Genomic DNA, 24,690 nt, shown 5'->3' with positions numbered 1-24,690 from the left:
ACCGTCCTTCCAGCGAGTTGCAGGCAGTGCTAAGGTCCCCTCTGAGCCTGCTCCAGACTAAACACCCCCAGCTCCCTCAGCTGCTGTTGACCAGCACTGCCAGGTCCTTTCCCACTGGGCCACTTTCCAGCCCCTCTGCCCCCAGCCTGTAGCACTGCATGGGGCTGTTGTGGCCAACATGCAGGACCCAGCACTTGGTCATGGTGAACCTCATGGCTGTTGGTCTGGCCCATTGATCCAGCCTGTCCAGGTCCCTCTGCAGGGCTTCCCTACCCTCCAGCAGATTGACACCCTGACCTAACTTTGGAAATTTGCTAATGGTAGGCTCAATCCCCTCATTCAGATCACCAGTAAAGATATTAACCAGGGCTGGGCCCAACACAGATCCCTGAGAGACACCTCTAGTGACCTGACACCCAATGGATGCAGCACTGTTCACCATCACTCTCTGGGCCCAGCCATGCAGACAGTTCTTAACCCAGCAAAACAAGTGAGAGGAAAGGATATGGTATCTTTCATTCTATATGACTGTCAACGTATTAAGAAAGCAGATAATTAAATGGATTATAGAAACTTTTTTAATAAGTCTTTTTGAAAATAATTTGTTTTCAACTTGAGCTGGACAAACCTGAGTGCTTTAATTTTAAATCTCCTTTTATTGTGTATGTAATTTAAGATTCTATGGAGATAATAAGTAATCTAAACATTATATTTGAGGAAGTGAAGATGTGATACATTGTTGGAAGTGCATCTTTGCATTTTATAGTGGTAGCCAAGTTGTGCCAATTTGTCATGAATCCTTTGGGTTTTGGATATAGAACCAGAAGTTCTCATCTGGTAAAAATAGTAATGGGAAAGTTTGTTGCTTACTGCCTATGAGGTCTAGGCTGTGAAAGATAGTGATGATAGCATGGAGGAAGTACTGTGGCTATTTTTTTTTCTGGTTTGGTTTGGTTTTTTTTATAGCAAGTTGCAAACAGATGAACTGAGGATTCTGCCAGGCTAGATTTTTCCAGCAATTTTCAGCATTGCTTGTTCATGTGTGAAGAGAATTCTGTGCTTGTACAGTTAATATCAGACCACAAGGTGAAGACAATCTTACCACATTTGCCACTCTGCAGAAAACCTCCATAATACCCACTCGTCTTGTTTCTAAATAGTGATCTCCTAAAGTTAGTCCTTTTTTAATCTTGTCACATAGAAGTAGTGCTATTGTCAAAAATTGTGGCCACAACAAGCTATTAAATATTTGGTCATTTTTTACCTAAAATTTGCATGTATACTTCCCTGTCACCACTTGGACATGTGCACACATCCCTCAGTAATTAAAACAGTTAAGCTGGAAGAATCTGTTCCTGTATTTTTAGAAGAGAAAAAAGAAAAAGGAGGAAAACCTAGTTCATACTGAGTTTTGAAAATATGCTCCAGTATGGTTTTGTTAGAAGTTCATACTGCTGCTCTTAGACTTCAGATGTTCTGAATTTGGACATGTTGAGTGTTTTTGTGAGTTTGTTTGTTTTGATTTTTGAAAATCTATTAAACACTATGTATTTCAGTGTAGAGAATGGCTGTCAAGATGCAGACAACATGGGGCAGAAAAGGAGAACTGTTTAATTCATGCTCTCTCTCTAGTGGCTTTGATGGTAGTGGTGAAGGAGCAGCCAGGCTGGGGGCTAATGCAGCATGTAACAGGGAGCTGAGGGATGTATACTGGGGCTGGAGAGGTGGGAAGGCCCCTTTGGCATGTACCAGTCATGGCCATGCTGTACTTTGGCAGGAGATACACGAAGTTCCCTGCTATGTTGTGCAGTTCCTCTGCAGACAGGATGGAAGATTGATGCTCATCAAAGAGCAGTGTGGAAAATCAGCACTGAAATGGTATGAAAAATGTTGCAGTGAGCCAATTAGTATTACTACATGGGCTAATCTGGGCAAAATTTATATTAAAGTCCACTTATTTCCAGCACTCAGGAAGTTGATAGCATTCCAATCTTCATTATAGAGCTGGACCCTACTGCCATTCTTGCAGCTGGAAGCAACATAATGCAAAGCTACTGTGCCAAATCCACTGCTGCCAGTCTGAGAACCTCATTCCAGTTGTTGGGAAGGTGCTAAGCAAGCCAAATGTTGTATGTCCTTTTGCAAAGAGGTGCAATAAAGATGTATTGGTAATAGACTGTCTTCCAGATAACAGGCCAGATAATTTCTTTCCATCACCTGTATGGTCACTCTGCTCTAAAACTCTTTGTATCTGTAGAAGTCAGTAAGACTGACTACTGTTGTAGCAGTGTTTTTCTGTTTTCACATTTCAATTTTAGAAAGAGTTGTGACTCCTCCTGGCCAGACCTTTGCTGCAAGCAGTCTGGCAATACAGTTAATGCCAATAGTAGTAAGCCTTTACTGGGAGCATCCATACAAAATTCAAAATTTCTTCTCGGATACAGGTAGTCATTTCTTTTTTTCTTTAAAAAGAGTGAAAGAAAACTCTTCTGCAGAGATTTTGTGTGAAGGGATTTTAATTGATGAAATTTCATCATGAAGACTCAAAACGTAGAAGACTATTGCCCAATACCAGGTCTCTTCAGTAGTGTTGCCTGAAGATTATGGAAAGGACTTCGACAGGTGCAGCTAAGCCCTGAATGACTTATATAGAGGTTAGCCATTATGAACCTGAGTTTGTGGCTCAGGATGTCTTTTTCCTGAATCTCCTTTTCTCCTCTAGCACTTGCTGTAGTAAGCTTAGAAAATTGTTATGGATGACACACAAGCTCAAACAGCTTCTGTGGACACATCTCATCTTGACAGGAAGGCCCTCTTGCTGAATTGCTCTGAATCCCTTTCTACCAGGTTGCACCTTCATTGCTTGAGGCCTGAATGCTAGGGTCCTGGCTTCCTGGATGAATTAACACTGCCTCTTACTCATTTTACTTTGTTCTCTGGGGAGCATGCTGAGAGAAAATTTAAAAAAACTAGCATAGAAGTTTCTTCTGTTGGCTGAATTATATAAGCATTTCATTCAACTGTTGACATCAATTGATGTAGCTAAGAATTAGAAGGCCATTTCACTGCTGCTGTATGCAGGAGTCTTGTGCTGGGTGGTGGAGAGGGGGATATTTGCATGCTTGGTTCATGTAGGACCATGTGAGATGCTTTTGGAAGACTAAAGGAGACAGATCTATCAGTGTCTGTACTGCTTGTAGATGTGAGAGGTGAGCATATGCCAGCATCATTTCTGCATTTTAAATTCATTGCCAGTGGAGCTAGGTGGCATGTGTTAGAGTGTACAACAATGTGTAGGCAGTCTAGAAGATTAGTGGATTAGTACTCAAGTGTGAAATCACGAGTACTGCAAAGTGATGGTATAGAAACCCTGCAAAGAGCAGACTTGGCAGGATTTGGCTTGCAATGCCAGTACAGATTCCCCAGGTGGAATTGTGCAGTCTTATCCTGCAGGATTTACTTGGTGCTGTGGATTTAGCTAGACTGAAGCAAACGAGGAGAGGAAGATTTTACCTATTTTATGTTTGCATAAGTTGACCACTGCTGTAAGCAAAAATATATGAGTAAGATTATACTAATGATATTCCCTGTACCTATACAGTGTAGTTTCTTAAGTGGAATTAGGTTGCTATGTGTTTGTAAATTTTACAGATTGTAGTACTGAAACTACCAGAGCCTACCTCTGGCAACTGGTGCTTATGATTAGAGCTGCCAAATACAGCAAAACATGCACTGCAAACATTAATTTGAATTCTGAACAGCTGTTTAATTCATGTTCGTGTACCTCTGTTGTTCACTGTTTGCAAGCATTCATGCAAATGGTTTTTTGTCTGCATTAATGCAGTTCCTTATGTGAATAGTCATTTTCACAAGCAAGTAATATTCTTTGTGTGTGATGATGTCACTGTAGGGGCTTTTGGGTTTGACTATCCCTCCCCTCCCAAATTTAAAACTGTCAGTTACACAAAAAGTGGAATAATTCAGTGCATTACGTGGAGCCAAGCAGCCGCCTTGATTAGTTCACAACCATCTCTGCTGCTGACACTTATTTAGCAGGTAAGAAAAATGTCTTTTAAAAAATGAAGCTCTGTTTGCAGGCTAAGAAAAGGACTTAAATTCAAAGAGAGTATTAATCACAGCAAATAACCCAAACATCTTGGTTTGTGAGCATCAATATTCGTGATTTGACTGAAATTATTTGCCAAATCTCACTAGAATGTTACAGTACATGCTGACTGGCCAGTGGGTGGGAGTTGTTTGTGATCAGTACTTTGCAGTAATGTTTTATGGGTAACATCTGTTTTCTGCATCCTCCAGTGCAGTTTGCAGTCATTTGCACAGAAGTGTTTTATGTTCAAAAGTGAATCTATATTGCTGCTGCAGACTTTAAATTTTTCTGTACTTTCAGTTGATAGATGTGAGACAAGGAAAATGCAGTCTGACACATAGGACAGTTATTTATTTAATACTCACCTTTGGTGTTTATTTTTGGTTTTATTTTCAGATAAGAATTTTTATTCAGGTAGTTTTTATAATGAAATGTGATCAGGTCTCAAGAGGAAATTAGTACAAAATAAGGTTTCATAAATAAACCAAATAAATAAGTAGTTGGATTTCTTATACCCTGTCCACCAGCCCCCTCTACTCCAAATGTCAATGTGTTCTTGAGCTCTTTTTCCTCTTGATTTTGCCATAGCTTTAATCAATAACTGATTCCTATAGTGAAGCTTTTCTCTAAATTGTGAGGATATGTAATTTGAATAGGGTTCTGGTTTATTATTTCATTTTTTAAATGTTTACTACATATGGTATGTTTTTTATGTTTATTTCTTCACAGGTATGCTCCATACTTGTTCAGTGTCCCAGATGATGTTGTATGAGCTGTATACTATAGCACTGAATTTTGCAAAACATTTATTTGAAAATTTTCACTAGGATGAAAAAGTTGTTGGATTTGTCTTTGTGTCATGTCCTGGTTTTGCCTGGGATGGAGTTCATGACAAGACACTGATGATTTGGTTGTTGCTAAGTGGTGCTTGCTTTAAGTCAAGGACTTTTTGGTGTTTGATCCACTGCCACTGAGGAGCTGCACAAGGAGCTTGGGGGGACACAGCCAGGGCAGCTGACTTAAACTGGCCAGAGGGATATTCTATAGAATATAATGTCATGTACAGTATATAAACTGTCCGTGGGTGTCAGTGAGACACTGGGGACATGGCAACTTAGGTTTTGTAGAACAAATTTGGCAGTGTATGTTACCACAGTATAATAAGAAACATTTTCTCCTGGGAGCGCAGATAATGAATGCACTGTCATCTGTCCACTCACTCAGTAATTCTAACCACTCTTTTTAGGCTTTTCACTGGGATTTGGAGACACCTGCTATCTAAAGAAGATATCTAAAGGTCTGCTGCAATGAGATTGTTACCAAGATTCTCTAAAATTTCCAGTCTTTTTAGGTACCAGAGAAAGTCAAACCAGCCAGGCTTTTATATTATTTTACTCTGTAGATTCCAGATAGTACTGTGACAGTGTGAAACATATCTCCCACATTTACATGAGATTTTTATCTTCTAGTAATAATATACTGCCTCTGAAATTCTTAAATATCGGATGCCTGCCAGTTATCTGGCATCGTAGGAAGGCAAAGCCTGTTGCCATGGAGCTTTGAGGACTTGCCTCACCAGTCAGCATACCTCTGACAGCACTGGTGCTCCCACATACCTCCAGCCAGAGAAATGGCTAAATGATTTCATTGTTGGAGTAGTTTCATCAGGGTGGAGGAAAACTAGGAAGTGAAGGCGGAAAAAATGGATGGGAGGTGTTTAAGATACATCCTTCTCACAGCTCATAGCCATCATATGCTTTTGCTGTGTCACTTTCTTGAAGAGTCCTTAACTGTGTTAGGCAATTGGTATTTGACCTAGAGCTTATAAGCCATGTGTTAATTTATTTTCCTTGCTTTAATACTGTTCCCTCTGCTTCAACTTTGTTTTGCTTTGCTATGGACTAATGCCACACAAACATGGTGAGAAGGATGGCAGAGGATGATGTATCACATCTCAGTGCAAGGATTTTGTTTTGAAGGATCTATATATGAACAGGAAAGATTACAGTGTCTGGTTGTTACTCAGTTGTGTGAATTGGAAGGATGCTGCTCCAAATCAACTGTCAAGTCAACTTTCACCCTTTTTAACCAAATGGATAAGTATGATAAAGCAGATCTCTTTACCTGTAGCTGGCAGTTATTTTTCAGCCTCTGAAGGCTGAACCTCACTGGTGCTTTAGTGGTAGTCCAAGAATATTGATTAACCATCCATTTGTTTTTCTTAGTCTTGTGCTGTTGTTTGGTTCCTGTAGTCAGACATGAACTTCTGTGTACTGCATTCTATACCTATATACATTTCCTCATTACCCTTATGATTCCTCCAATCAGTTATGGGATTTATTTATAGTTTTGCTTTCCATTCATGTATTGAAAATTTGACTTATGTAAGTCTTTGGTGCATTATACTATTAGACCTACCTCTAGGGTCTTCTGCTCAAATGAGGTTGGATTTGGATTTCTTCATGACTGCAATTACTTCAGTTGATTCCCCAAAATCTGAATTTACCTATTCAATCATAGTTATGGTGCAGGACAAGGAACAATTCAGTTGAGTTCTCTATCCTGGTTCCCAGATTGTGCACTTAGGGAACTTTCGTATCACTAACTTTGTAACCTCACTGCTGTTAGAAGTTTGACTGTTGCTTATTCCTGTTGGTTTTTGGCATATATCTGTGCCTTCCACTGGGATATATCACATAATGAGCAAAGAGGAAAATAATGCTTTCATATACAGCATTGGGTTGTGTGTTTCTCATGCTTATTATGTCCTAGTTCCTGGAGATGTGGATGTTGCTCAGGTACTGCAGGATGCCTGTGTAAATAAGGCTATCAGATAGAACATGCCTGTGCACTACTGTGCAGATGTGCTTATTTCTGAAGAATATTGGCTTATGGAGCGGCATCTGTTTATACAGATGTTATTCTAAAGGGATCTCCTGCTGGTACATAGTGTGTACAAACAGCTTTACATACTCTTTAATCTCTCTCTGTGATAGCCAAGCTCTTGAGTAATGGAAGTGTCTCCTTTCCCCCATGTAACATATTCCTGGGGAGATTTGATTACAGAGAGATTAGAATCAACAGATCTCAGGAAAATGGCAACGCCTATATTTGGTCTCAACTACTTTGTCAAACAACTTCCTCAATAATCTTCCTGGAAGAGATTCAGAGCAAAAATCAGGCAACAGTCACACAAAGTAAATAGCTAGCTATGCCTTCTTCGTGTTGTGGTGAACTCAGGTTCTGCATTAACCCTGTTCCTCCTGTACCTTCTCTTGATCAGGTAGCGATGTAGAGCTAACCTGTGTCATTCCCAAGGATCCTGAGACCCTTTTGTTATGGTTCTTCATACAAATTGTCTTAATGAAATGGCTTTGCTGCTACCAGGTTGTGGCACTTGTTGAAATGTAGGCTGTGCTAAAAACAGGCAAATTTTAAACCCTTTGGTGTAAAAAAATATTTGTTTCTGGTACTTGCTGGGAGCAGTCCTGGCTGTTGACACTCTCACTATATGCAGCGACTTTACTGATGTGCAAGACGCCGTTTAGTCATCCAGTCACTGTGTGCTTTTACTGGTGGGAGACAGTGTCTGACAAAAGGGCTTTTGTCTGGAAGTCATCTCAGGGTATGAAATGAGTTCTTGCTCTCTGACTGGTTGTGCATTCGTGATGATCACAGATATTAGGTTTGCCTTGCAGTGCAGTTATGACTTACGTTCTTTGGACCTGGAACTTCATGACTCCTGTATCCACAATCTCAATGGGTGCACACATGGATTTGACTTAGGTCTCACTTGTACAATAAAGTCTTTGTCAGCTCATTTCTCACTCTCTTCACTGAGATGTTTGAATGTAAGCATTTTCTTTCTCACACTCCAGCTGCTTCTTTACCCTCTTCTACAGTCAAGCTATAATCCTGTGGATTTGATATTGCAGGCTGTTGCCATGGAAATAATGGTGATTTCACAATTTCAGGCTGTAAGCACTGCAGGAGACAATGGAAAAGGTGGTTGGCAAGAGACATAGTGAGAATATGGGGGACAATTCAGAGGACTTGTTTCTGAACCTGTACTTGGGGGATGACTCTATAATTGTGGGGTTCCAGTGTGTGTGTATTTAGTTCTTTAATCTATTTCTCTTTTTCTTTTTTGTACATGTGTTTTTATTAGAGGTTGGTTCATAAAATGCATTCTTATGTTTTTACAAAGGTTATTACAAAGTGATGCTAAATTCTCATTTTCATGTCCTCAGAATAAAAATACAGTGCTTTCTTTGCAGTTTATAGTAATTCATTTTTGGACAAAAGGGTAGAGGTTGAGATCTAAGCAAGTTCTGTTTGAGTCATAGATTTAGCCTGAAGAAATCCCTTTCAGGAAAATATTTTTTTCATAAATAGTAAAGCAAAATGAGAACATCATGGTGAACATATATATTTAAAGTCGTCTGTGTGACTGACTGTATGAAACCCTAATATATTTGTTATTTAATTTTTATCGTGCTCTGCATGCAAACAAGTTTGATGCTGAAGATCATCTTATGCAGCATCTGCTCCTAGCGCTATGTCAGGATTCCACATCTATACTGGAATCTTTTCTCTAAATTAGACACATCCATAAAGGTAGAGTGAAACTTACTGGGAGAAATAACTGTGTTATAAAATGAATTGAATTGGCAGCTTAACAGGCTGAAGGCAAGTGGCATCAGATGAGAATTTTTGATACCAAAAGCTTAAAAGCATCAAACAGAAGCCTTTTTTTCCCCCAGCTATTTATGGCAGCATTTCAGATTAGCATAGTCAGAGAGTAGATATTATCTGTAACTTTTAACTGAAGATTTTAGAATTAATTTTCAGTCTGCAGTAGGAATTAATCAGTAATGAGGGTGATAGTAAACTATTTTTTAATTAAAGATAGAGAAAAAATTGTTTCAACCTATCAGATGTGTTAAAATTATCTAAAAAATGCTTTAAAAATATTTCAGTCTTTTTCTGCTTGGTATTCTGTAAATGTAGATGCGAAGATCAACTGTTATATATGAAAGGGAAACAAAAAGGAATGTTCAACATGACTCTGGCTTTGTTGGGCAATGTGATTAGAAAGTCAGGTTCTTAAGGACAGACCCAGTCCTTTCATGCTTGTGTGAATGGAAATAGTCTATTTGTGTGCCAGTACTCATATCTGAATTCCAAAATTGTAGGCAGGAAATTTCTAAGTAAATTAAAATGACAAAATGAGCCAGAACTGTTTACGCAGGGTCTGCCCTGTAAAGATGCAAAATGTCTCATACAGCCCTCAAATCTAATATCAACTGCGGGCATTTGTTAGTACTGAGAATCACATAAATCAGACCTTTAAAATAAATCAAAATAGAGAATGTGTTTTTTTCTTAACTATATTTATTACAGAACAATTTTTGTCATGTAATGTTTCTTGATGCCAAATAAGTTTTTAAGTGTTACATGAAGGTCCATTTTTGATGAATAATACATTGGAGTATTATGCTTGACCTAAATTTGCTGCATAACTGAATCTGTATCTATTTATGTATGAGATTGACTATAGAATTGTCTGCATTGATAGAATACAGGTAGCATTTACCTTCTGTCATAAAGTCGGTGCGATGATAAATATACTGCTGATAGGTTGTGGGGTTTTTTTATTCCTTCTCGGAAAAGTTGTTTAAACTCTTCATTAAGGAGCCATTTAGCTGCAGGTAGTAGTACCTGATTGATACTACTAAAACTGTTTCATTATAAATTAATTGGGAGACCTGCACAGTAGGTGGGTGTTTTGGTGCCTGATTGCCTCTGTTCCTGTTACAGGTGCATGGTGACAGCATTGCAGCCATGAGTGGAATTTTAAAGAGGAAGTTTGAAGAAGTTGGTGGAACCTCACCCTGTTCATGCGTGTGGGAATCAGATGATGACGTTTCTAGCAGTGAAAGTGCTGATAGTGGAAGTAATGTCCATCCATCTCCTTCTAATCATTTTACTCGTAAGTACTAAAGGGGTGTGTAAGGCATGATACTTCTTATGCAAGCTAAGAAAGGTTCATTTTACTTGTTAGAAATACAGTGAAAGCTACCTGCTTTTTTTGGATGTCTATTTTCTGTTTTATTACATTGAAATACTGGCACTGTGAGGATGTACTTATTTTTGAAAAAATAACTATTTCCTCTGGTCATTGTTTCTGTGTAAATTTTTATGTCAGAGTGAGTTTCAGAAGAAATTCCGCTTTTGTGCTCTAACGTTCACATCTAGTTAGTATGACATTTTTTAAGTATATAGGAGAATGTCTTCCATTTTGGGTGATGATTTGCGGGAAGGGGAATATTGGCAGTAACTAATTTGGAGGCCAGTGCCTCTGCTTGGCCTTTTGTGCTCAGAGTTGAGAGTAGGTGCATATAGTCTGTGACAGAATCTGATCAGTCATCCTGCCACCTAAGCCAATGCAGCCATATAGCTTTCAGTCTTTTTCTTTCACTCATTACAAGGGTAAACAGAGGAACAAAATTGTAATCTTGCGTGAGAGGGTATTTATAGTATAGTTGCAGTACAGTTTTATTTAGGAAGAATGTGTTTATTGGAGTGAGCATTGTAACAGATTGCTGCTTACTTAAGATTTTTCAGAGGCTCTGGAATTTCTCATGTTCTATTAGAACACATCTCTTTACAACCAGATTCTGATAGTAGTGACTTCAGATTCCTATCCTCTTTATTTTTTGTCATCAGCTTCTGTAAAACCCAAATGCCAAATTTATTAACAGTCAAAAATCTCTAGATGTAAAATGGAAACCAGTAAGAATATTTGCAGATAAAGATTTCTTCTGTGAGAAAGTTGCAGGATAGGGTTGCATAATGTTCGATTATGGAGCAACACAAGAAAACATGCCTTGCTGTTGCAGACAACTCTATTCTCACTAGCATATGCTATACACAAACCAGCAGGCTTTTAGAATGTGTAAGACGGTTGCTCTAGCCTCATCTGAGTTCAGTGTAAAATTCTTACCCCCTCAGCCCACCTTATGAAGTAATGTGTTTATTCTGTACACATACTCCATGAAGTCTGGTCTCATACTGTGTGCCCAAAGCCATTCTGCTGTTCAAAAAAAGCTAAAAATATTCATATAAATTCTTCCTACTCTTATTTGTTAGTACACGTGAAGATTGATTTCTTCTCTAAGGGACTGCTGAGACACACAACAGCTATCTAAAAAATCCTCTATTATGTCATGAGCTCCAGTAAACCATATCAGTACAGAGTAAGTCTTTGTGATAGTAGAATGTTATAACGGTATTTTATAAGGTGCATGTAGATTAATGCTGTTGATAATAATTAATACTCAATATTACAAAATTATATTTATTTTCCTGTAGTAGCCTGTCATATACAAAAATAAATGTTGTGCATATCCAAATCAAATAAATGATTATGGCAGCCTTATCTTGATTTTCTTTTCCTCAGTGGTATCTATGGAAATAAATGTACCTTTTTAAGAATTAAAAATAAAAGTCTGCATGCATGTATACACATGTACATATATGTATAGTGGGAGCAAAGCATAACTATATATGTGTATGTGCTTTTTCCAGTGACATGTAGATACGTGTGCTTGTGTACATATGTATGCACATGTGCAGTAATTGTGCAATGGCATACAGAAGCCTTAAGTGATATTTTAAATGTAAAGTCTGTGACAGAATGCCATAGAACTGAAGGGTGAGAAGCTGCAGGGTTTTATACATATTTTTGACTAAGTTCCCAACTATGGTAACAGAAGAAGTATATTTGTCTCTCTCCCACTGAGGTTTACGAATTTGTGTGAATCGGGTACTCTTCTAATAAGAATCCTGCACATGCAGTAAACAAATCATGCTGTTCTTTTTAAGGATATTTGATTTGTGGTTTTCTTTCTTTGTTCCTTGTCAAAAAAGTTTATTATTTCTCTCATGGGTTATTTGCTGGTTATTTTACTAGAATCAGGATTTCACTTTGGTTTTAATTCCTGAACTCATGGTTAGAGAGGTTAACAGGCAAATTCTACTGTCTCAAACTTTAACTTAGGTGCAGCTGGAAAGTTTCTCTGTGTATGTCAGTTGAACTCCAGTGGGCTGTTGAAGTATGTTGCACACCAAGTATGCTCATCCTACCATTAAATGTAATCCTTAAGCAGGGTGAGAACGGGCGTGTGGTGTGAGCATCTGAAGTTGTTTAGCAGGTCTGGAAAGCCCTAGATGCTATCATGACAAAACGGAATTTATTTAAGGCAATTCTAGGAAAGCATAGGGAATCCAAGAATCTATTTGCTCTCTATTCAAAATATGTATACCTAGTTATTTTAAAAGAATAAATTAAAGGTACAGAGGGACAATATGTCAGAGGAAACCATCTGAAACAAAAAGAAGTCCCTTAAATTTCTCCATAAAACTTAATTCAAAGCCTCTGAGATGGTTATTTTAAGATCTGAGTACTTCCACATCCACATTGCTGCTTTTAGTGTTACTTGCAGTTAAGCTGATCAGTTTGCTCACCTGCAGTGAAGCCAGTCCAGTAATACTCCTGTGTGTTATGACTATTTTCTTTTCAGCAGGGTGATCTCTGCTTAAAGGGCAAGTGTTTGCAGTAAGGCAACCATGTCAATTAGTAATTATAAAGTGTCAAGTGGTTCCAGTAAAAGGCAGGAAGAACTCTGGAACTGAAGTTGGTTTATGATTTAGCTCTGGGAGATGGTGAGGGAAAAACTCTTGTAGCCTATCTTAGTCAGGAGTAGTTATATTTTACAGTTTCATGTCACAGGGAGAAAGTCTGAGATGTTTGGAATGGAGCTGAACCATCTTGTGTGGGGCAGAGGCCGGCAGATAGAAGTCTTTTTCTGAACAGCATTTGTAAGAGACAGAAACTAATGGCAATACAGATTTTTAAAGTGGTTATGTCAATTTAAAAATGCCAAAAATGGGATCTTAGAAATGTTGAGAACCAAAGGTCCCTCCAGGCTATCTAAGATGTGTAATCAGAGAAATTCAGTTCCTTTACAGCATAAGCTTGCAATGAATATTTTGAGAAGAGTCTGTTTGCTGTTAATGTAGCCAGAGTGTAGACCAGGAGTGATAAATACTATTGCTTTCCAGACTCTGAACAGATTATTAAAAAACAATAATAATCCCTGTTGTTATAATATTCTTTGTTAGATTTGGAAAACTTGTTGACTCCCTGGTTAAATTAATAGAAATATCTCCAGCACAAAAACCTAAGCCTGCAGACATTTTCCATTGCTCTGTTATGTCATGACTGACTTCAGTTTTTACAGTTTCTATGACAACTGTGGTTTTTTTGATTGGTAAAGAATCAAGCACTAAAGGATTTTTTTGAGCTGTAAAGTATTTTTCCATCAAAGGAGTAGAGTGGAAATATCAAGATGCTTTTCACTAATCAGTATTGAAATTTAATTGCTGTCTAAATGTGGATACCTGTTCATGGCAGACTCCACATACACTAATTTTTCAGATAGAACAGATGACAAAATAGCCCTCTTAGAGTTGCCAAATAATTTTCTGGAAAAATAATGATAATTTATGCTTACAATTTAAGACATTTTTATTTTTCAAATCATGTAGGTATTGACATTCCCAGGCTAACCCTTAAAGAAAGGTACTTATCAAGACATGGTTCAAAGAAACACCACCGGATTGTTTTCTGAGATTCTTAGGCAATTTTTGCGAGTCATCAGCGAAATGGTACTTAGGAATAAATGATGAAATTACATTAAATAGCAGCGGGGGGAAAAAAATTAACAGAATGCACAGGTGAACAGTTCGTAGTTACTGGGGAAATACAGAGGGGAGCTAATAAAGATCTCGTCAGAGTGGGAAGACAGCTTGAGGACTATGTCATGTATGAAGGAAAAGAGAGAAGGAGGGTCCCCAAGATGAGGAGCTTGACAAGCAACAGGGTTTTTTTCAGTAAGAGCCGGGAAGCAGTGGTAACAGATTTTACTTGGTAAATATGTCAGCTTGCAGAAAGGGCTACAGATTGGATGGCTCAAAACTGGGAAAAGGGGGAGCTAATGAACAGAATGAGAACGAGCCAGCTTATCAAGATCAAAGGAATTTAATGTGCCGGGAGTTTGCAAATTCTTAGTCATTGAAAGTGACTCATCCTCTTTCACTACATTGATGTATATGGAACATATTTCAAAATCAAATTAGAAAATTACTGGGAAATGTTGGTTTTGATTCTACAGCACATCTGTATCTGCTGCATTTATTAGAGAAAAGCACCTTGCACTCAGAACATACCTATAAGGCCTGCTCTGTATTCAGGAGTGTGCACTGTCAGTGGGTCTGGAACCATCTTTTGCTGGCAATTCTTAGTTCAGAATGATGCTAACACAATGTATGGGATTCTGTTTGCTGATTGAATGTTGTCTGTGAGATTGGATAAAAATTAAACATGATGGTTAGATATTGTTCTTTATTTGTTCTACAGAATTAAAATCATACCAGATCATATCTTTGCCACTGTTTTTTATAGCAGTTGCTGTCTCTAGATTACAATATGCAAAATAATTTTAATAACTTTACAGTCTCATTTATAAAGTCAAAGAATATGAAGTTTCTTTTTTCTCTCACCAGTGATGCATGTAATTTTAGAAATGCAAAATCATGATGACTGTGGCTTTTTTGACAAAGAGGGATGAACATGCCTAAGCTTACAGATTTTCAAATTTTTTCAGAAGTTTTTCTTTTCAGCTAACTTCTAGCTTGGATTTGAATTAGTCTCAGCTAACATCCTTCTTTGGAGAAATTATAAGATTGGGAAGTAGGTGAGTTTTATTTGAGTGAAGACTTGCTCCATGGTCTTTGTCAAATAAGATCAGGATTCTAAAATGTGTTTCTAAGGGTAAAAAAGCCTTGAGATGTCTTGGGTGTTAAAAGTTGCTGTCCCTTTTTTCAGGTACAACGAAGCATTATGACAACATTTGGATACCAGTGAAAGCTGTGGGTGGCCTGATAGCATTACACTAGCTTCTGTAGGGAAATAATTGGCGAATCAAACCACAAAGAAGGGAAAAATGGATTTTTCTGTTACCAGTTTATAACTATGAATAGATTCATTTTTGTCTGAAAAAATGTTTCATGCTTGCTTTCTCCTGACTGCTGTATTCTAAATCTCACTTTTATTCCTAGTAAGAGTCCCAGTGGCCTTCAGCAGCCTTCTTGGAATTGCTTTATGTGCTCTTACAAAGCAAATGAAGCTTCAGAAAGATTATTGCGATATCCTCTCTCCTCATCTAGTGCCATGATTAGTACATATTCTTCCTTTTATACTAGTTTACAGTGTTTCCTACCAGTGTAAAGATGGTTTTAAAGATGTTTTGAAATTTGAAGCCAAGTTAGATTCAGTGCTTTTGACAGAGTATGTTGTCTTATTGGCCAGGTTGGATGGGACCCTGAGCAACTTCATCCTCATGAGTGGCATCCCTGCAGGGGGGTGGGAGGTTGGAACTGGGTCTTTAAGGTCCCTTCCAAACCACACCGATTTGTTTTGTCCATTGCAGTGACCTTTATAACTAATTTCAGACTGTAGCACCCTCAATACAGGCACTATTGTGCAGCGTTTTCTCCGTACTGAATGTTGCTCTGCTGTTCTTTGCTCTGATTTAGCCAAGCATAATTTAGCAATAGGGATGACTGAGGGGAGTTAACTCGATCATAAAGGCACAGATTCTACTGGTAGTGGATCTTGTAAAAGAAGTTCCTTCCAGGGGCTTGTGCCTGCTCAAAGGTTTTGTCTCTGTCAGTTGGTGCAGCTGTTGTTTGTATAAATATGCTGACCTTAAGTCTCTAGCAGTGAGCTGGGAAGAGCCTTCTGTGGGGTTTGGCTTGGTTGGTCTTTTTGTGTTTTTTTTTAATAGACTAGCAGTTCTGCTTGCAAAGCAGAGTTAACAAGCAGATGAACTTAATAGTTTTATCTTGGTGCTTCATAATGAAACCACTTAATGCTTACAAGAAAGATGCAACTGTATTTTATCTCTGCTTGCAGTCTTACCAGCCTTCAATGGTTGAGTTTTATATTCTGATTTTTCACATAATTTGAATTGTACTCGGACTTTTTGGCTCTACTGGGGACTTGGAGCTGCTTAAGATGAAAGCCTGTATCTGCATACAGAAAATTCAGACTGATTGTCTCCAAAATAAGACGGCAACCACATACAGCAAATGCATGTGGCTGCTGTCTTATATACTGCAGGGAGGAATGAATCCATGGAAATTACTGGCCCATGGGCAAAGATTTCAAGAACTTTGATTGAAACATTAGGGGGAGAGTATTCTGCTTGCTGGAGGCTGTATTGACTTCTTCCTTTCTTCTTCCTCTGCAGACCAGCCCCATCTCTCATGTGTATTTTAGTCTTGCTAAGATGTCCTGGTGCTCAGGGCAGTCTCCTGGTGTGCATTGAGTGTGAAGGTATATATAAGGTCCAGATCCTTACAGGAATATAAAGAAATTGAGTATTCATCCTCTCCCTCCTATAAAATACTCTAGTGATGTTTTCAACAGGTGCAGTTAGGAGACTCTAAACAAGCTATCATTTCTTTGGAATTTGCCAATTCAACGAATTAAAAACAGTTACATTAATTGTTTGATTCTTAAAGCTTTCACGAGCTGTCTCTACTCTGTGAGGGTTTATCCGTTTGGCTTCCCAGCAATCTTGCTGTAGTGTCTTGTGTTCATCTACCTGTTCATCTGTCTGTTTTGAGCTTTCAAATTTAAAGCAAGTGAGGGGATGTGATTCTTCATAGATAGTTTTCACCAATATTGATCATCATTCTTTTGTTCACATCATTTTTGGTGTTCTGATTGTGTGACTACTGATGGTACCCTACCACAATGTATTTGTAGTACTAATAGCATTAAGGCATGTGGGTAGCATCCAGATCTCAAAGTTTATATTTCAGAGATTTTATAATACCTGCAGCAAAAAAAAGCTCAAAAAAAAAAAAAAAAAAAAAAACAAACCAAAAAAAGCCCCAACCAACCAAAAAGAAAGAAAGAAACAAAGAAACAAACCCAAAAAAAGCAAACAAAAAAAGGAGAGAAGATAAGCAGCTCACTTAGTCTGAACTAATAGTAGTGTTATGTTTGTTCTGAAGGGGAAAACCAGTTAGCAGTTATCAAGGACATTGGCTTGTCATCCTTTTATTTCCGAGTTCACTATCAAAGGCAATTAAGACTCTTTTTGTAATGTGGAGTCTTTTGTATTTTAATGAATTCATCATCAACTATGTATGCCTCAGAGTAACAGTGGTGAGAAAGGGAGTTTCACCATCAAACTGATTGAAGACCCAATGACTTCATCGCAAGTGAGGCTTCAGCTGTTATTATCCGTGGCTCCAGCCTTGTTACACGACTCGTTTTCAGTGGGTGCTTGTGTGCAAAATAATCATGTGCCAAGCCATTAACCCCCACTTGCAGTGAAGGTACTGAATGCACTGTCACAGGACTTGCTGTGAGATTATCAGAGACAGCTTAACCTAATGGTAGTGCTTGTTGAGTTTCTGAGTTACTGATGGTTAGTGAATTGCTCTGTATAAATATTTTTTTATTTACAACTTTTAAAGTTGTTTCTCTCCCTTTTGGAAACTAAAGGCTTTAGATACAGACAAAGAACAGATTTTTTTTAGTACTGAAAAGTAGGTTTTGTGTGTTGTCAACTGGTTATCTGAGTACTTTATCTAGACAAGGATATTAGGAGATGCTTTTGAAAATGTTTGATGTTTTAAATGTTTTGTTTTCAACTGAACTAATGTCACTTCCAAACTCCTCCTTATTTTAATTGAGGTATGACGGCTAGCAAAGAAAGCAACCATAGGCTGTGGTCATCTGTAGAGCAATAGTTCAGCTGTGGTTACTATGGCAACCATAGGTGACCTACATTTTACCAAAAAGTGATCATGTGTTCTTTTCTTCTTTTTTTTTTTAATAGAGCATACCGATTGACTTCTACTACTGTTTTTCATCTTTTACACACTGTGTTACTTAAGTAGTATTCTTAGTTTTGAGTGATTAGTGTGAAACGGGCATAAAAAGTTTTGGAGCAGAGATACCATTTCAATGTTACACTACTACTTAAAATTAGTAAAAAATTTTACCTTTGCTGTCATGCCCAATTGTATGTTCTTAGGAAGAAGGTAACACAATTTAATTAATTACAGTTGCATTAAAATAATCTGTATGTCTACCAGCGTGTGGTTTATAGTGGTTTGCAGTGGAAAGACTAACAGTTGTGAATTTATCTATTTCACTAACATTACAAGTAGGTAGGTACGGTATGAATAAAGCTACCCAGACTTTGGACTTTGAATAAGCATCAAAAATGCTTTTGGCTGTAGTACATTCATCTTGTCATTGCCTTTAAGGAAGTGAGAATTTTCTCAAAAAATGAGACTATTCTCATTCTGTCTGCAGACAGACAGAAGAGCAGCTAGGAGAGATGACAAAATGTGACATTTCAGATAAAAATTGAGTTAGCATTTAAAATATACATTTCTCACAATGAGATTAACACAGGAGGGGATGTGCTGGATCAGAGCATGTGTCCAAGGAAGTAATTAAATGTTGTGATTTGTCTAGAATTTTGGTTTTCAGATGAGCCACACTTGGATTTTCATAAGATTTTGTTAAAATGGGTTCTTCAAGAAAATTTACTTTTTTTTTTTCTCCCCTAAATTGGGGTGACTTTCGTAGTCTTCAGATAAATACAGCGTTCTACTTTGAATTGTTTATTGTGCTTTGTAGTGTGAAGGAATCTTTAGTTTCACATAAATGAGGGACACACAAATCTATAATAGGGGCTTTGGGGACCAAATTTTATTTCTCATAACTTAATGGATTGCCTGCTAATTAATAAAACCCTGTCATAGCTGTGAGAGTCTATCATGGTGTTTCGTAGGACTACTAAGGGCTGGGGTGCATTTATTCAGGTTCATATTTTGCAGTCCCTCTGCACTGTTCCCATGTACAACATCATATGCATCCTGCAGTTGATAATGGAACCACCTCCCTATGTATCCTATATTTTCATTTTCTCTATCTGCCCACGCGTCTTTTGTACCCTGTTTGTTGCTTTGAAGTTTGTACAGCCCACTCAGTTTCATCCATACTGCAGGGCATGCTTTGCACCATCACTTCAGTCATGTGTTATTAGATTAGCTATAGACTCATTTGTTTGCATACCTCAAAAAAGAAAATGTTTTTTGCTATCTTTCTTTCTGCTTCAGAAACCTGGAGTTGTGTGCTCTATGTCCATCTGTGTATGCTCTGATATGTGCAAGCAGCAGCAGTAGTATTGGCAAGAAATATTAATTACTTGTGTGAAGCAGCCAGTACTAAATGCTTTTGGGAGTTGAAGTAGTTTGCCTTTATGATGCTGAATTTAATTATCACCTACACTTCCTGTATCATGATCAAAAACTTTTTTCCTCAAATCATTTTGATATGTAAAAATTCGTATGTATCCCTTAAGCAGAATGTCACAATAGCAAGCATTTCAGCCCTGATTGTCAAGATCATAGCTAAGACAATGTGGAAGAGCTGTATGCCCAGAGAATTATGGCCTATGCTGAAGGAGGATGTGAAAATCACCAGAGGTCTAACAGGAGTCTGTACCAAAGCTAAGACCAGCTAAGCTAGGATTCCTACATTATTTCAAAGCCAGATCATAAGTATTTGGGGTAGAATGGAAAGGGGCACTGTGCTGGTTTTGGCTGGGGCAGAGTTAATTTTCTGCACAGTGGCTGGTAGGGGGCTGTGTTTGGATTTGTGCTGAGCACAGGGTTGATAATGCAGAGATGTTTTGTTATTGCTTACCCTGAGCCAAGGCCCTTTCTGCTCCTTGTACAGCCACACTGGAGAGGGGCTGGGGGTGCCTGGGAGACACAGCTGGGACAGGGGACCCCAGCTGACCAAAGGGACATTCCAGACCACATGGCATCATGCTTAGCATATGAAGTGGGCGGGGAGAAGGAAGAAGGGAGGACATCTGGTGTGCCAGCATTTCCCAAGCAACCTTACCCTTGATGGGGTCTTGCTCTCCTGGAGATGGCTGAGCCTGCCTGTCTGTGGGAAGCAGTGAATTAATTCCTTGCTTTGCTCTGCTTGCATGCATGGCCTTTGCTTTCCCTGTTAAGCCCATGAGTTTTCCAGCTCTTGCCTTTCGATTCTCTTTGCAGTCCTGCTGGTGGGGCAGTGAGTGGCTGCCCGGGGCTTGGCTGCTGGCTGGGGTTAAACCATAACACAAGCAGGCATCTCTAATGGCAAAGTTGCTGCTGTCACTACCATGTGCCACCAATCCCTTCTCTCTGTATGATGACCACAATTTTTCAGTATGTATTAAATGTTTGTTTTTAGTTTTGCTTTTCCAAAAACTATATCCAAAAATGTATCTCAGAAAGATATCCAACCTCAGTTTAAGGACTTCAACAGATGGCAAGTCTGTCACCTGCCATGGTAAGCAGGATTAATGTTTAATTGTCCTTGCAATTACTGAATTTTGCCCTGCTCAGTGAAATACAGGAAGGTATTCAGACTCCCTGTTGTGCCAGAGCAGAAGCACCTCACGTGTACCAGAAAACAAATGTGCATACTGACTGTGTGCTCAAAGGTTGTATGATCATTTATTTTTTATATATCAATGTGCTTTTCTGAATTTTTTCAACCTAATATGGTGAATTGGCTTTATTGCAAACAAACAGAATTTCCTGTTCATTTTGTGAGTTTGCATATAGCATCGCATCATTTTTGATAGAAATTGTAAGAGTTTGTTGGTATCATTTTAACAGTAATGAGACATGAATTTCATTTTTAAAGGACAGATTAAGGAAATGTCTACAGACTGAAAACATGATTTCAGAGGTCTAAAACTCTCCTGAGAGAAACTGGTGTTGAGATCACAAGGTCAGTAGTACAGTAGCAGTTATTCACATGCATATATCTCTACAGTTATACAAGTCCAATTTCATTTTGTACCATTTGATGGTACGAAACATGATGCTATATTTTACATCTCTGCAGGGAGTTTGATTAGCACTTTTGGAAGAACATAATTTTTGAAAAATCAGTTTTCCGGCTGCACCTTTGTGTTTAAAAATGCTTAAAATTCCTGCTGAAATCTACTGGATTAGCATACACCAGCAACTTCCAGTGAAACTAGATTTATGCAGGTAAAATGTTCCTAATTTACTGTCTGTGTTTGTAAATAAATTATTATTGTATATTTGCATCCTTTTTTACTTGCTTGCAAAAGTATCTTTGGCTGTTTGATATTTTGGAAAGGGAAACACCAAATTATCTGAAGTGGTACTTTTAAGGCTTTTATTTTAATTGTCACATCATGAAGTGATTTATTTTTTCCAGAGACTGGAAGTAAGGGATATGATTTATTCAGCCAAAAAGAGCTGGCCAACACATCTCAAGTAGTAAATGTGTTCAGAGAACTGTGTAATCAGTAAAATATTTTAATAATGTCACAAAGTATCTTAAAATGCTTGATAAATAGCAAGAAAATGATGATAGCATCTCCTCGTACTTAGCTAATTCATAATTTCATCTAAGCTTTACTGGGATACTGGAAAACGGGTATTTATCTTTTATTTGTTTGTTATTAGAATGTTATTTTTAAATGTAATATGTTCTGATGAAGGAAAAATCAGAAAGCACGACTCTAGGTAACCCTTCTTCTGAAGGGTCTGTTTGATTTAGGAATTAACCATGATACGAATGCAGACATTAAACCTGTCTGGTTTTTGTGGGTCTAAGTGTGACAGTTTGTCATATTGTTCTGATTGGAGATGTGGAGGAAGGATAGGAGTTCCCAGCCCTCCCCACTTCTACCTCTAGTACTCAGAGTTTGGTTTCTGGTCTATGTAGGAGATGAGTTGAAAAGGGTTTCTTTTTCTGGGCTTTATTTAGTAAAGAACATAAGTAGCCTATCCAATACATGAGATAGTAGGATTAAAAACAAAAGATAAAAGAACAGGCATGGTGGATTTTTTGTTGTTTGCTCACCTTGCCATTTGTTTTGTGAAGAGCAATTTTGCTCTGTGTGTTCTTCAAATGGCAGGTTAACTGCAGTAGCTTTGGAATAAGAATATTCCAAAACAAGGTCAAGGTGGGAAAATTAATAATTTAACCTCAAATAGGTGGGATTTTTGAATTTCAGTTACAGGGCAGACAAATTATAGAAATGTAAGATGACAAACATTTTTGAAGAAATAAGTTTTACCCATATCACATGTAAGACAAAGGAATTGCTAGGCAGCTGCAATTCTGTTTTAATTTTGGTTGGTTGGTTTGGTTTTTTGTTGGCTTTTCTGTTTGTTTATTTTAAATATCCAAACACAAGGTCCTTTTCTACCAGTTATCTTTACACCACAATCTGTGGCTAACAGCAAAGAGTGAAAAAGTCTACCACAACAACAAAACAAGCAATTTCCCTCCCAGAAAAACAAATCAAAACTTCTACAGGTCTTGAAATGACTCTGCATTCACAAGGTCTGAAGAGTAACGAGGATGAAAAATGTACATGTTCAAATCTCAATCCATTGTCTTAAAAAGGGGAGAGTGAGAGACAACATAAATCAGTAATCCAATTGTGCTAGAACAGCTGCCCAGATACAGCAACCGTGAAATCTGTGCTAGCAACCTGATTAAGTTGTTTTTTTAACCACTGTGTCATCTAAGTTAGCTCTGCTGTGTGCAGTATGACAGTATCTGGATTCAGTGGCTGCTTTAAGACGTTTTAGCTGGTGGGGATGAAGCCCGATGAGAGTTCCTGCACAAATGCAGTGTTTGCAGCCTCTCCAGTGGTGCTGGCTTGGGGCTGGATTGTGCACTTGGCACAGGAGAGATGTGAGACACACCGAGATTTACCAAAGGCTATAAATTTCGGAAGGGGACAATCACCACTATCACAAATGCAACAGTTTTCCCATGTCAGGATCTATAAAACTGCAGGATGGCTGAACAGAGGGTATTTCAGGAACAAATGATGGCATAGTCTTATTTTTAAAAAGGACATAATTTAATTTTATGTGATGGTGCCTGCATTTTAATGCATAGCATAGCAAAGCCTGAACCCTTTGGCTGAGGTCAGCCTATCTACTAGTGTCTTCTTTTAGGAGTAGTTAAGCATATAAAGACAAAAGTCTTCTCTTCCCACAAATACTTTCCAATGGTTAAATTCAAGAGCTTTTAATTAAAAATTGCAATATATGAGAACTTGGAAGATTTCTGTGACTATAAATTCCCTCATAGCACTTTTTTCCCTCGAAATTAGAAATGCAGAATAAAAAGATTAAAAAAAAAAAAGTGTTCCATGTTGTAGTTGCTGTAAAATTTATGTTGTAGTACTTGGGGTTTGTGTTATAAGTTGTGGCCTGTGGTTCCCTTTCTGACAGTTTTGCTCAGGTGCCAGTATTAGCTAAAAATAAATAAATAACTGTTTACTGGGGATGACAAAATCCACTATCCAGAGAGCAAAATTAATGTGTAGATTTTGTGCTTCTTCTGATGTAAACTATAAAAATACATTACTTACCCATTTCAGGGCTAGGAGACAGTTTAAAAACCCAGAGTAATTCCACTGGAGAAGGTATATGTTTTATGTAAAGAATAAGCACTTTGATAGTACCTCTACCCTTTTTGTCTGGTAAGACACAGATTTTGTTGATAGAATGATGTAGTGTTTGAAACGTGACACAGGGAATTCAGAGACTTGCATTCTATCCTCTAGAGTTTCCTTCCTTTGGGAATTTGAAGAATTCATTAAATAAATCTGACCAGAGGAGATTAAAGCCCTCTTTCAACAAGGTGCTTAAGTTGGATTCATGGTTAATCAAAATAATTGTGCTGGGACCATTGCTTTCTAATATTTGCTCTCACTCAAATGGAGCCTTAAGAAATGAACCGTCTAAAATGGCAGCAGAATAAGTAGTTAAGGATGCTGATAAACAATTTCCAAAAAGTATATTATTCACAATATTTTAAGAATCTATTTCTTTCTACCTCTATTTATTCATCACTATCCCTATTATCCTTTTGATTGTTTGAAAAGCATTATAATTCAGTGGTCTGGTTTAGTACTTAAGTAAGTCCTAGACACATTCTTGTTATTTCTAATCCATCAAGAGTATTCAACAGCTCCTTTATTTTCTTTATACCAGTCTAATGAGGTCAGAAAGGTCAGAAGAAACTAGCAAGAAGGGTCAGAGTGGCTTATGCAAGGGTCCTTTTCTGTAGGCTGATATTCAGCATGCTGGGAATGGGTCTGGCTATAGTATTTGCATTCTGCAGTGAAATAATGACATGAGCAATTTGACAAGTAGGCTTTATTATCCTTTCCCACAAAATGTATTTCCACAACTAGAGCAATTAGTAGGGATTATCTCTGAGAGGAGAAATAAATGGCTTTTAACCACTTCGTGTGTACTAAAATACTGCTAGAGGCTTGAAATTTTTTCCCATCTGGAGAATTTTTATCTTTTAAATTCAAGTGTCAGAATATCACCCTATCTCAGAAGAAACAGTA

The 24,690-nt window shown here is 37.9% G+C and overlaps 1 protein-coding gene across 3 annotated transcripts in view; it reads left to right on the top strand.

The window, feature by feature from the left end:
• The window catches only part of CSRNP3 (cysteine and serine rich nuclear protein 3), a 98,407-nt gene that overhangs the window by 19,451 nt on the left and 54,266 nt on the right, over positions 1-24,690 (top strand). For all 3 annotated transcript variants that reach the window (XM_014880869.2, XM_088168113.1, XM_088168114.1), the window contains exon 2: positions 9,929-10,100. In XM_014880869.2, coding sequence (XP_014736355.1) covers positions 9,953-10,100 — 148 coding nt within the window. In that variant the 5' untranslated portion in view covers positions 9,929-9,952. The remainder of the gene's footprint in view (positions 1-9,928; positions 10,101-24,690) is intronic.

Source organism: Sturnus vulgaris, chromosome 7 (genome assembly GCF_052056855.1).
Source record: "Sturnus vulgaris isolate bStuVul1 chromosome 7, bStuVul1.hap1, whole genome shotgun sequence".
Classification (NCBI taxonomy): domain Eukaryota; kingdom Metazoa; phylum Chordata; class Aves; order Passeriformes; family Sturnidae; genus Sturnus; species Sturnus vulgaris.
Note: the sequence above shows the minus strand (reverse complement) of the source record. Positions and strands in the feature narration are given on the sequence as shown.